Source organism: Lytechinus pictus, chromosome 3 (assembly GCF_037042905.1).
Source record: "Lytechinus pictus isolate F3 Inbred chromosome 3, Lp3.0, whole genome shotgun sequence".
Lineage (NCBI taxonomy): Eukaryota > Metazoa > Echinodermata > Echinoidea > Temnopleuroida > Toxopneustidae > Lytechinus > Lytechinus pictus.
This window is the reverse complement of record NC_087247.1, coordinates 16,072,892-16,086,729: the sequence shown is the minus strand read 5'-3', so window position 1 is coordinate 16,086,729 and position 13,838 is coordinate 16,072,892. Positions and strand designations below refer to the sequence as shown.

Genomic DNA, 13,838 nt, shown 5'->3' with positions numbered 1-13,838 from the left:
TATATTTTATCATTCTAGATCAAATTACGGTTAACCAATAAAAGAAACCAATCTACAAGGAAAGTCCGATACCACGAAGAAAGCACACTCGGGATATGATGACATGTTCTGGGCCGGCCCAGTTCAATAATCAAATCAATTTCGAATGGAACAATGAAATTTTGATCTCCTGAAAAAGGGCAAGTTTATCAATGGAAACCAATATCATATCGAGGAAAGAAGGATTTAATTCGAAAACATTTATTGTGAAATTATTTAATTAACGTGCATGCATCTTTAGTTTAGGTAAATCCCCCAAACGTAAATGTCAATATTTAAGTTCATTACTACACTGTAAAAATAAAACTGGTTTTACAAAACAAAACAGAAGATTTTGCAGAAAGCAATAACAGAATCATTCTGTAAATTCATAAAATAGGAATTTTCGGCAATTTAACAGAACAGGTCTGTTTAAAAAGGAGAAAAGGGTGTTTTCTTTAAGGAATTTTTAAAGGTTCCATACACCAAATACCAATTTCCTGTAAGATTACATGTGTTTTCGAGACTCTGCTGCAGGAACTTCTTTTAATTTAAGGATAAATTTTCTAACAGTGTAGGTTATGAATGTATGTGACCCAAAATAGTATAAATGTAGGGAATATGAAATAAAATGTGTTTTTATTGGATAGATTTGCCAATTTTACACCAAATCGGATGCCCTATCAAAAACGAGATTTCTGCCTAATTTTGTTTTGTTTATATAAAACCCTTTTTGCGTTGTATCGAACGGTGTTTAGTGATTTTCACTCCTTAAAGGTCAAGTCAACCCCAGAAAAAGGTTGATTTGAATAAAAGAAAAATTAAACTAGCATAACGCTGAAAATTTCATCAGAATCAAATCTAAAATAAGAAAGTTATGACGTTTTAAATTTTCGCTTATTTTTTCACAAAACAGTGATATGCACAACTCTGTGACATACAAATGAGACAGACGATGATGTCCTTCACTTACTAATTCTTCTTTTATTGTTTGAATCATGCAATATTTCATTTTTTTCTTTTTTACAGATTTGACAGTAAGGACCAACTTGACTGAACCAATTCGTATTAAATAATGCTAATTCCACATGTTCAGTGAGAAATTGATCGTTGTTTCACTTGACAATGACAAGAAACTTTGAATATTTCATACTATACAAAATAAATAGTGAGTGGATGACGTCATCAGTCTCCTCATTTGCATACCGACCACGATGTGCATATATAACTGTTTTTGTGAAATTAAGCGAAACTTTAGAATGTCATAACTTTCGTATTTTATATCCGATTTTGATGAAATTTTCAGTGTTATGCTTGTTGGATTTTTCTCTTTTTATTCAAATAAACTTTCTGTTGGGGTGGACCTGTCCTTTAAATCTCACGCAGCTTTTAATGTCACATTTTCGACTCCCTGGTATACGATTCGCAAGTTCATGTGAGACCCCATATTGCTGGTCATGCTGAATGTGATTTCATGCACAACTCCATAGAAAAAAATAATGTGTCATTATTTTCATTCTTACTGATTTGAATCAATGAAGCTTCATGTCGTCAATGATCGATATATTGTTGCCGAGGTTTTCATTCACAATACAATGAAAAAAAAAGTCGAAAACAGAAATATATACAAATAAGAAATTTCGGAAACAATATAGAATGTATAAAGATATTAGATAGCCATGCACAGATACTAACGTCTGATTGGTCAAAAGCTGGTCACATACAGGCATTGTCATTTTATTTTCATCTTCGATGAGTGTTACAAGCCGGGTTTTTTTGGACAATGAATAAGGCTCAAAATTCATTTCTGTGAGCTTTTTTTTCATACAGCAGGCCAAACATGGAGATGAAAACTTACAATTGATTTTCAAACATACAAAGACTATAACATTGTAAGGTAAGATATGTCCTATTACAGATCACATTGTAAGGTAAGGTATATGTCCTATTATACAGATGACTTTAAAACTGATATATCAATGTCATGATTAGTCTATCATTTTTTTATGATCCATGTTCGTTAAGAAGGGAATGTCTAGTTCAAAACAAGTAGAACGCATCTGGCAGTCTTGCCTGCATCAGGCGATTCGATATAGCAGCAGCGCTGACTTTAAAAATAGAATAATTATTCAAAAAAGAAAACACTCAAATGAGAATAAAATACTATGTCCGTTGACCCAACATGACCTTTGACCAAGATCATGCGACCTTGGTCACATTTGCTCTACGGCGAGTCGAAAACAACCGTTTTATTCATTTTTTTTCCAAACCACTTAAAAGTAGCTTGTGCAAAAAATGTTAAAACGGCTGTTTTCGACTTGCCGTACGGCCGCCGTATAGCAAATGTGACCAAGGTATTAGATAATGTGCAAAACATACTTGATTACACTTATGTCTATGTTTCATGAACTACATGTTTAGATCCACGAACTTTCTTAGTTATGATGCCAATTCAACAAATACCCCTCAAAACGGCCAAAGTTCATTGACCTTAAATGACCTTTGATCTTGGTCATGTGACCTGAAACTCAGGCAGGATGTTCAGATACACTTGATTACCCTTATGTCCAAGTTTCATAAACTTGGTCTATGACGACGACGCCGCCATCACCGCGGCGGTGGCGGCGCGCCGCCACCGTCGGAAAAGCGGCGCCATAGTCTCGCTCTGCTATGCAGGCGAGACAAAAAATGAAAGCAGATTATGAGATTCAATTAAGGATTTACAGCCGAATATAATTTCATGCATAAAATTGGGACAATTAATTAACAAAATGATAAAAAGTCCTGACGAACTTGCCAATTTTCGTCGCAATCGTGCGATCAACAACCGAGGTCTTCCCTTTTGGGGGTTGGTTGAATGGTTGATAGTCGATCATTCCATTTTCAACAAATACCAGTCTTTTCATACCACCAAAAGCGATGTCGACTTATTACCCGAGAGCTCGGCCAAGCGGGCATATCACTGTATAGGGTAGCCCAGTACAGCGGCATGTGACACACGAAAACTTCATGAAGAATGAGTATCAACATTGATACCTTGCTATGGGAAGTGTCGATATTACCAGGGAGTTTTAAATCATAAGATTATAGACCTCTATACTGGTGACCATTATTAAGCGCCGAGAAAGTCGTGACAGTCAAATAATAGCACTGTTGACAATTTATCTCTGGAGACAATCATTCAGTAACGAAACGAAATTATGAACTAAACGAAATTCTTAACGAAATCAAGTACAAGGAACGAGGTTCTACTCATTAATGGAATGTCTGTAAGTATGACTGGGACTACAAAATGGTACATGTACTAAATAAGGTATGTACAATTCCAGCATAAACATGATAAACATAACAATTTGAAGGTAATGCAATCTATTGTTTTACAAAGGATAGTTTATAAAATGAAGACAGAATTAAGCAGTATCAGCCGAGTTCTGATCATCGCAACTAAAGAAGTCAGAACCATTCATGCCGTGATCGAATTGTCTTCAGGTTTAATGTCACCCTTTTTCAAAGATTTCAAATGGATTCAAAATTCGTATAAAAGGAAGTCAAAACCCCGGTCAAAATCAATGAAACGGAAATGTCCCAAACATCTTGGCCAAGGTGAATACTTGTCTTGCTACGCTAGACACTTTCCCGCATCTCCAACACCGTTCCTCTCTAACTTCTTTGCTTTGCAATAGAGTTGTACAACGTACAGAGCTGTACTTATGGCCACAGCAGAAAGGGATAATCCAACAATAAGTTGGATTGCCAAGGCAGATGCATATGTCGTACAGATCATCTGAAACGGCTTCACAGCTTGCATTTCTTGTTCTTGAAATGATTTGGGTGAAGCACACTCCATATTTTCTGAATCCTCCATCCAAGGATACGGATCACGAGAATTGATAATGGTTTCACAGAGGTAACGAACTCTGCAGTCACAATGCCAAGGGTTACCTGATAATGTGATTGTGGATAGCGTTGGCATGTAGGAAAATGTTTGCTGGGGGAGTGTAGTCAGGCTATTATTATGCAAATAGATCAAGCTTATCGACGTGCCTTCAAATGCATTTGTTTGAACTGTATGAATCATGTTACTACTAAATGCAAGGAAAGTTAAGCCAGTTAAGTTGGTAAACTCAGATCCTATCCTTCGAAGAGCGTTATCACGTAGATCAACGGTAGTCAGATACGACGTATACCAAAACGCTCGATGTGAAATCTCAGATATTTGGTTATACCGAAGAAATATATGTCTTAAGTTAAATGCTCCCGCAAGCGTCATATCTGTCAACGCTTGAAATCTGTTTAAATTTGCATACAAACTCTGCAGGCTTGTTTCATAGAATAGCCCCTCTTTTATTTCATCAAGCCTGTTTGACGTCAAGTCCAACGTTGATAACTGCGTCACATTTATAAAGGAATAACTCTCCATTAAATATATTTCGTTTGAAATGAGCAGAAGTTCTTCCAAAGATATCATTCCATAAAAACAATAATCCGGGATGATTTTGATTTTATTGTGGCTCAAATCAAGAAGCTGCAGGCCATGCATGACTCGAAGGGCGTCACATGGCAGGTCTGATATCATGTTGCCTGCTAAACGGATCTGCTGGAGATTAGGATATCGGATGTAGTCACTGACTGGTAAAAGGTGTACTGCTTGAGATCGTTCGATGAGGGCGCCATTCATTTCAAGAATCCACAAAGATTGTAGATTATTCATCCATATTGGTGATAACTGCTGGATACGATTTTGAGACAATGAAAGATCCTCAAGGTTCGTAAGGCTCTGGAAGGTATGATCGTCAATCGACATGATTGCGTTGTAACTTAAGTTTAATCTTCTTAATTCATATAATGGTTGGAATAACCCTGGAGGCAAAATAGACATATTATTAACGCTCAAATCCAAGACTCTCAGTTTCGTCAAGTTCTCGAAATCAGAGGGATTCAGCTCTGAAATGAAGTTGTTGCTCAGAATCAACTCTTTTAATATTCTTATAGATGACACAGCGCGTGGCATGGCTCTTAGACTATTCCCGCTCAGGTTGAGGCGTCTTAGTTTAGGTGCCATTATCAAGGCATTGTCTTGTAATTCACGGATGCTGCTTCGCACAATTTCCAGTTTACGTAGGTTAGTGAGGTTCGACAGAGAGAGCGCTGTCACTGATGAAATGTTTTGATCAGATATGTGGAGGGATCTAACATCACTTGGGATATTAGTTGGGGTTACATACCAGCGGACCCCGTAGACGAAGGAGCATCGTACCGTTTGTAGCCTAGAGTCACATTCACATTGGTAGGGACATGGCCAGGCAATAACCGCGTTGGTTGTTCCCATGGAAACCAAAAGAGCCACCATTGCTCCGATAAAGGTCGGAAGCGGAAGGGATTGCATCCTGTAAATAGGAGAAAGAGTGCAAGAGAGAAAGAGAAAGGGAGAAAAAATGTTTTAATTTTATCAAAAGTTCATGCATAGTTGCACTGTCTGGAGAGAGAGACAAACAGAGAAAACATGTGATTGCAAAGAGTTTAGACGAGACCAAGTATTTGGATCTGTTGCCGAAACCTTGCCCTTATCTCTGTGGAGTACACTTGAACTTTTAAATGGTGTAACTGAGAAGTCAACTCAAGTCAGTATTATGATGATTATAAGTCTCATCAATATCGAGATTCGTATCAAACTAACTCAAAATACCTCCATGACTCCCGACAATACCTTTCCGAATCGATTGTGACCTTGATGAAATAAATTCGTCCTGTATCGGTGATAATTTTTATATTTGCTATTTAGGATATACTTAAAGGCTATAATTAATAATGATAATAATAATAATAATAATAATGTCATATTTTACCCAGGGTAGCCCACTTCAGTTCTGAAAACTCTTCTCCCAGCGGGCCCTGCCTAACATGATAATGTTATTATTACCCCGGCTTTAGCACGGCTACCTTGATTGGGCGCTCGAGCATTCGAGGAATTTCTTCTTACTCATCTCACCAGGCAGCACAGTGCAGCACAATGTGGGTAAATTATTGCTGAAGGAAAACACGCCATGGCTGGGAATCGAACCCCCTTCTCTCAGATTGAAAGACGAGAGTCTTAACCACTAGACCACGACGTCCCCACACATTATTAAACCTAGATACCTCGTGTTTCGCTAATGACTGATGGTCACTCTCTATAATGAACGATTAACGCAATATTTTAGTGCGCTGGATTAGCGCAGAAAAAATAGAAATGCTATAACAAACGGGAATATAGGTACCCATTTTGCTCAAAAACTTATGACAAATCACAATTGAAGTTGATTTGTAGATTTGACACTAATAAGTTCGATGTATTAAATGTGCAGCAAAAACTTTGGTGTTATAGAAAACACCTGTCATTTTCCGGTGTTAAATTTGTTGTGTTAATTCAATATCCATGAGTGTTATTGCAACACATCAGTACTGACAGCAGAGAAACGTTGTTAGCGCCTAACAATGTGCTAATAGAGGCCCTGTTCCAAACCAGTATATGTGGCAGCGAATCTTAATGATACAACAAGGCATTGCTTAATCATTGAAATAAATGCTTTGACTTCACAACCCGAAAAGTGTGTGACTGGGCTTACTGTTAGTGTTCTGTTGGTCTAACAACGTTTATGTGCGGCCAGTGTAGCGGCGGAGTGCCTGGCGGATACGGTACTAGGCACACAATCCGCGGGCGGATCGTGTTCAGTACCAATTTCTCTTCGGCAGATATCGTTCTTGCTATCGTTCATGCGCGTACCGTATATATTATATTCGTAACGTGGTACGTGGCTGCGGCGAGCGCTCGATTCAAACTAAATCACCCCCCATATTTGCAGAGTCGCGCGCGAAATTATTTTTTGATGGTTTCTTGTTAATTTGAGGTCGCTGATTACGAATCTGAATGATGCCACTCGTGTAACCTTGAGCACTTTCCGCAAATTGGCAAAATCCAATATGGCCACCAAAATATACAAATTACTCATGAGAATCATATATTTGCCCACACATTGGCTATAAAATGCATGAAATTGTGTTGTAGGAGTGAAATACTCTCTGAAAAAAATAGTTTTTGACAAAATATTTATGTTCTGGATATTCAAATGGCCGTCATAGGCCCCAGTATAATCATTCATATGCAATATGAATAGACAAAACAAATATTTTCACAAAAATGAGCACTAAACTGCAAGAAATGGTGATCTATGAATGAAGTATACATGCAAATGATCATTACTAACGAGATATATCATTAATTATGTCATGTATGTACGCTGTATTTTGATATTTAAAATAGCCGCCACTGGCCCAAACAGTATTATGTACAATGGCAATGGGGGCCCAAAAATAACAAGAGTGAGCACTATAATGTACATTATTAAGATAAACGAGTGGAATACTGACTAAAAACATAATTGTTAACGAAATATATTACTTAATATGCCATGAATGTGATAAATGTTGTATTTTGATATTCAAAATGGCTGCCAAAGACCCTTAACAGTACTATTATATACAATGTGAATGGGAACAAATGACTTTAACAGATTCTGGCTTTGCTTGACTAAATGGTGTTGTATGAGTGAAATACGTGATTCCTAACGAAATATATCATATTTTATATAATTCAAGTGATAAATACTTTACTTCAACATTCAAAATGGCCGCCATATGCCCTTTTGTGAAAATTATCTGTCCCCATTCAAATTGCATAATACGATAAGGGCCTATGATGGCCATTTTAAATTTCAAAATGAAGCATTCATCACCTGAATTACATAAGATATAATACATCTCGTGAAAAACCATGGTTTTAGACAATAATTATGTCACCATTACCATGCTTACATCACAATAATTATATGCAATATGTATAGTCAAGCAAAGCCAAATTCTGTTAAAATTATGTGTCCCAAGGGGTCCCAAGTTACAATGTACATAATACTCTTAGGACCTATGGCAGCCATTTCCAATTTCAAAGTACAGCGTTTATTACCTCCAATATGTGATGTATGTAGTTAGAAATCATGTTTAAGACAATATTTTTACTCGTACATCACACTTACATGTATTTTATGATTCTCACTGTGAAAATTAGTTTCCATATCATACGCATGTTACATAATTTAGTTAGGGCTTGCAGCGGCTATTTTGAATGTTAAAATACAGTATTTATCATCTACATGGCAGAAGAAATGTTTTATGTTTTCAAATAATATTTTACTCATACAACAGGATTACATGGATGTTATAGTCAAGCAAATCTAAATTCTTACAAAATTATATGTCCCCATTTACATTGTATATAATACTTGTAGGGCCTATAATTTCACAATGCAGCATTTATCTCATGCATGGAAAAAAATGATATGTCTCGCTATAAAACATGTTTTCAGACAATATTTTACTCGTAGATCACAATTAAAGGCATTTTATGTTTCTTACTCTTGTGAAAATTAGTTTCTCCATTCGCATTGTACATAATGAATATATGGCATATGGCAGCCATTTTCAATTTCAAAATACAGTATTTATCACATACATGGCATATTGAATAATAAATTTCTTTAACATTTATGGGTTTAGTCAGTATTCCACTCGTTATCTTAATAATATCCATTTTAGTGCACACTCTTGTTATTTGTTGGGCCCCCATTGCCATTGTATATACATAATACTGTTTTACATGTTAAAATACAGTTATTTTCCCATATTTGGCATAATAAATGATATATCTCGTTAGTAACGGTGATTTGCATACAGTACTTCGTTTTTATATCACGATATATTGCAGTTTAGTGCTCATTGGGAAAACTAGAGTATACAGGAGCTTTTGGCGGCCATTTTGAATATCCAGAAAATAAATATTTTGTCAAAAATAATTTTTTTCAGAGAATATTTCACTCCTGCAACACAATTTCATGCATTTTAGAGCCAATGAGCGGGCAATTTTATGATTTTCATGGGTAATTTGCATATTTTGGCGGCCATATTGGATTTTGCCAATTTGCGGAAAATGCTCAAGGTTACGCGAGTGGCATCATTCAGATTCGTAATCAGCGACCTCGAATTGATAAGAAACCATAAAAAAATATTGTATATATGAAAAATCAAGGTTTATTCAATTTTCTATGGGGCCTATCCTGGTAGAGGTACAAAATCTGCAAAAATCAAACCGCGTCAAACCCGCCGGATTTGGTGGAACCAACTCCGCCGCTACACCGGGCCTAGTTGTTATTTAACACTCTTTGATGTTATCTTCAATACCTATGGTGTAAAGTTAACACCATAGGGTTTTGTTCTATGTGACAAATGGTGTCAGTTTAACAGTAACACCCCAACTTTTACACTGTAAGAATCTCATTCAAATCTCATAAAAAAACAAAATAACGAATATAGATAGAAAAGATTTAAATATCGAAGTTCTTCTGCTTATAACAATTGGGATAAATGAGATGAAACGAAACGGAAATGTTTCAATTTGAAAGGTATGGCGACGAATGCTATGACAAAAACTGTTGCATTCGCTACATCACTATTATTATTTCCATTGCGATCTGCCACGTATAGATCACAATGGGGCCAGCTCTAAAAAAAGAGAAAAACATTCATCTCCAGGGAGCAATGAATAGATTAATCGTCAATTGTATCCCTTCGCATTCATTACCATGGCAACAACAATTTTGCGCTGAATGATTTTTCTTTAGACCGAGCAAAATGTCTTTGGCTGTGTACTGTGAAACAATTTCGACAACAAATTAATTTGATGCCAAATAATAGCAAGACTCGTCACTCCTCTAATTGACATTGCACTGTTAGAAAATTTATCCTTAAAATAAAAGAAGTTCCTGCAGCAGAGTCTCGAGAACACCTGTAATCTTGCAGATTGCGGAATATTACAGGAAATTGGTATTTAGTGTATGTAACCTTACAAATTTCTTTAAAGAAAACACCCTTTTCCCCTTTTGAAACAGACCTGTTCTGTTAAATTGGAGAAAAATTGCTGTTTTATGAATTTACAGAATGATTCTGTTATTGCTTTCTGCAAAATCTTCTCTTTTTTCTGTAAATTCAGGTTTTTTTTTAACAGTGTGGAGAATGCAGGATGTACCAAACATTAATGTTGATGGTGATAAGGAAAGTCTAAAACTCCTAACCCCTCTATTTCATAATGATAAGAAATAATAATTTTGCATGTTCTCACATCGTTTTTTTTCATAGTGGGCTATATGCGATGATGTTATTCCCACTGCTAAAATTCTTAAAATCACGAGTAACTGTTCAGTTATTGATACTGAATTAGGTGTACAAATATTGTGATTTAGTTTCAATTATTATTTAAACTGGAAATGACATTTGGGGGCTAACCTCGATTAGCTTTTTGTTATATGTAAGCTTCAATTAAGAAATGTTCTTTTGTTTCATGTAAATTTACTTCAATAAATTCAATGCAACTCTGTAACATCACACTGGTGAAACCTTGACAATGTGAGTGTTCACAATGTGTTCACATAAATAGTGAACTATAAGTCTTAAGTAAAGATGTAATGTACACTGTTCATAATGCTCAATTTTAATTGTGAGATACACTTGAAGACACTGTTGTATTCAGCAGCATAATTCCAACACTCTACACACTATCAGATTTATCCCTTTAATCTCTGAATAATCAATGATTTAATTTTGACTCGCTCAGAATTTGAATAGACGTGATGAAGGTACATTGAAACCATTACTGATTTCCCCAATTTTACGGATAGCGAGATTGTTGAAGTCCATCGGGAATTAAAAACAAATTCATTATTCATGGCTCTCAACTCATACATGTAATCCCCTTTTAAAGGGCCCCATGTGTATAAGGAGGGAAATTTTGGCGACGATTTGAAAAATTATGAACCCTGTCGTTTTCCATTTTCATTTGCCCAAAGAAAATGATCCCGAAGCTTTATCGTCGGATTGTTTTCTTGTCTAACAATCAATCATAAATGACATCATATTCTTATCATCGATGTACTATTCTTTCAAGACACTTTGTTTAGCTTGGACAACTAAGTGCCTGAGAGATGTGTTCTTTTCCGAACCATCGAGACCTCAGATATAGGTCCTCGTTTCGACTTCATCAAATTACCCTCCAGCTAAACCAAGTTTCCATGACGCCAAAAACGAAGATAGAACCCGCTGCCAATAACCTAGCAATTCTCACGGAATAATTTGTGATCGTTTCCCCCTTTTCCAAGGAAATTCAATGCCAAGAAGGTTTTGTTTTCCATGGGAAAACACTTACGGGCATTTACCTTGGATGGGGTAGAGCAAAGAAAAGAGAGGTATACAGAGATGGAACGAAGTTAGAGGAAATGAGGGGAAGGGGAGGGGTTAGAAAAAAAGGGGCAGAGAGAGGCTGAAAGATATTGCATAGAGGATAAAAAAAAAGATAATGGAGAATGAAACATTTGGAATGGGTAAGCTTATATGAAAAAAGGTAAATCATAGATCAAGATCAGGGACACTTTAAGGGCAATTGAACAAGGAAGTTATGAGCATTAATTTCGTAATATTGAAACCACTAAAGCCATGAAGACCCTCCTATTTAATGTGACCAAGATTTGTATCTTCACAAAAGTAATACTTTCCCATTTGTCCACTGAAAATATACCCCTTACGTCTATTTTTGCTGATTCTGATGATTCTACAAACTTGTCCACGCCATATTTTATGAAAACTGTATCTCCATTGAAAATTAAAAACATGGACAGACTTGATGTAAAATACGTAACCAAATAAAAGTTGTACAAGAGCGACATCAATTTAAATTTCAGGGGGTTTTTATCCAAAGTTGACGAATTCTTAATTTTAGCGAGTATCAGAATCATTGCGATAGATTGATATCTGAAAAAAAAATGAGTTAATAACGGGGACCCCAATATTTGCTTTTAATTTTGAAGCCTTATTTCAGATCAGGGAGTGACTCACGTAACATGACACCCCCCTTCTACTGGTTGTTTATTTGTTTGTTTTAGGACTATATCCGTCCACAGACTTGATTACTGTCTGAGAGCAATATTCGCCTATTTTTCTATTTTAAGAATGGCCGAAAGAAGCTGCTGAAAACTGCTTATCTAATAAAAGAGAGCCAATGAAGTAAATTCTATTTTAAGAATGCACAATGTTATTCTTTGTCCCTTTATAGGTATCATACTAATGTTTTTTTTAATGTGCGCAAACATAACTTACGTTTGTTTTCAATTTTCACCCAAGTTACCTGATATTTGTTTGTGATTGGCTTAAAAGTTGAATCACGTGACTAATGCAAGGATTCGCTGTTCACCTCTGATAGAGTACCCTTTACATCAGACAACCCATCGAAGAACTGTTAGGCCAATCTAGAATACGGGGAAAATATAAAGAAACATGCTCAGTTAGAGAATTTGCTGCTAGGATATATAGATTTTCTTAGATAATCATATGCCTATCACATCAGCATAATTAAAGTTTGCGTTAATTTTTGCGTTATGAAATAAGAAAAACAAACGTAACACCAAAGTAAGAATGGAATTTAACTTTTTTTTAAAACTTTCTTGAATGAAGTTTTAGGGGCCACTTGCTATTCCTTTACTATTTTCTAATCATATTCAATATTCTAAAAATCTTGCTATAGGATTGGTCAAAAGTCAATCCCGTGATAAAGAGTAGTTTACCCATTAACATTCTCTCGCGATGATGAAACTTGGGGGGGGGGGGTTATCGCTTCAGCCCATGGAGTCATAACGCACTATGAAATATTCTGCCTCGAAAGTGAGTGATTGTCTGCCCATAATCTTCACGAATGTGATTGTTTGCTTTATAATAATAATATTGATACAGTCGATGAAAAGGGTGGACGAATTTTTCACTCATTTTTACTCCTCTCTAATCATTCAGGAATGATGAAGGTTACATTCATTTATCACTTGCAATTGAGAAAAAAAAGAAGTAAAAATGTTTATTCTTGTGTCTCTGAAAACCTCTTCTCAGGAGTGACGCCAATGACTGTTTTGAGGTGAATAATACTTTATTTCAGAATGTTCTATAAAAACAGGCTGACTTCACTCTTTTCATCAAGGAAGTTTTTACTTGCAAAAAAGTGACACCATGGATTACTCGTTATATCGGAGATCTATTCTATAGTAACTTGATTTACAGAGACAATGTCATATTGTTTTAATACATTGATATGTTGCACATAAATCTAATTTTACACGATACCAGTCAAAATGACCAGGATTCGAACACTCATTAAAATATTACGTCAAATGTCCTTCTGTTTACGAAAATATTAGAATGACAAAGAAAAGTCAGTCCTCTGTCAATCAAAATTGCTTTTATATCTTTAACCTCATAATCAAAGTCTGAATATCATCTTTAACCTCATATTCAAAGTCTGAATATCCCAATACTAACATTGTCGTCTACTCATCTTTATACTTGACCTAATTATGCCATGTCTACACTCACATTAAACCATTTAACGCTCAATCATCAAGCAACCAATGATGCATTTTATTCCCTCTGATGACGTAAACGACAGGGCAATAGACTTTATTATTGCATCTTATTTTCATACTGGGTAGCCAGGGTTGATGTGACGGTAAGACATATCATGTTCCATAAGATGTACCGAATATCAAACTGATGTCAATGTGTATTATTTAAAAATTTACAAGCATAATCATAATCGAGCATTCTAAAAAGAGTGAGTTCTCATGCTGATATACCCCGGGGATATACCTCACATGGACAAAGGATATATAGGGCGTTTTTTTTAATACTCTTCTGTTAGT

At 35.8% G+C, this 13,838-nt stretch overlaps 1 protein-coding gene across 1 annotated transcript; it reads right to left on the bottom strand.

Moving 5' to 3' along the window:
- Positions 1–1,049: 1,049 nt before the first annotated feature.
- On the bottom strand, positions 1,050–12,357 carry LOC129257730 (leucine-rich repeat-containing protein 15-like). Its single transcript, XM_054896123.2, has 2 exons — positions 12,281–12,357; positions 1,050–5,405 (listed from the first exon to the last, which is right to left on the bottom strand). Exon 2 carries the CDS (start codon positions 5,402–5,404, stop codon positions 3,638–3,640), a length of 1,767 nt encoding a protein of 588 aa, XP_054752098.2. The 5' UTR covers position 5,405; positions 12,281–12,357; the 3' UTR covers positions 1,050–3,637.
- Positions 12,358–13,838: the final 1,481 nt, after the last annotated feature.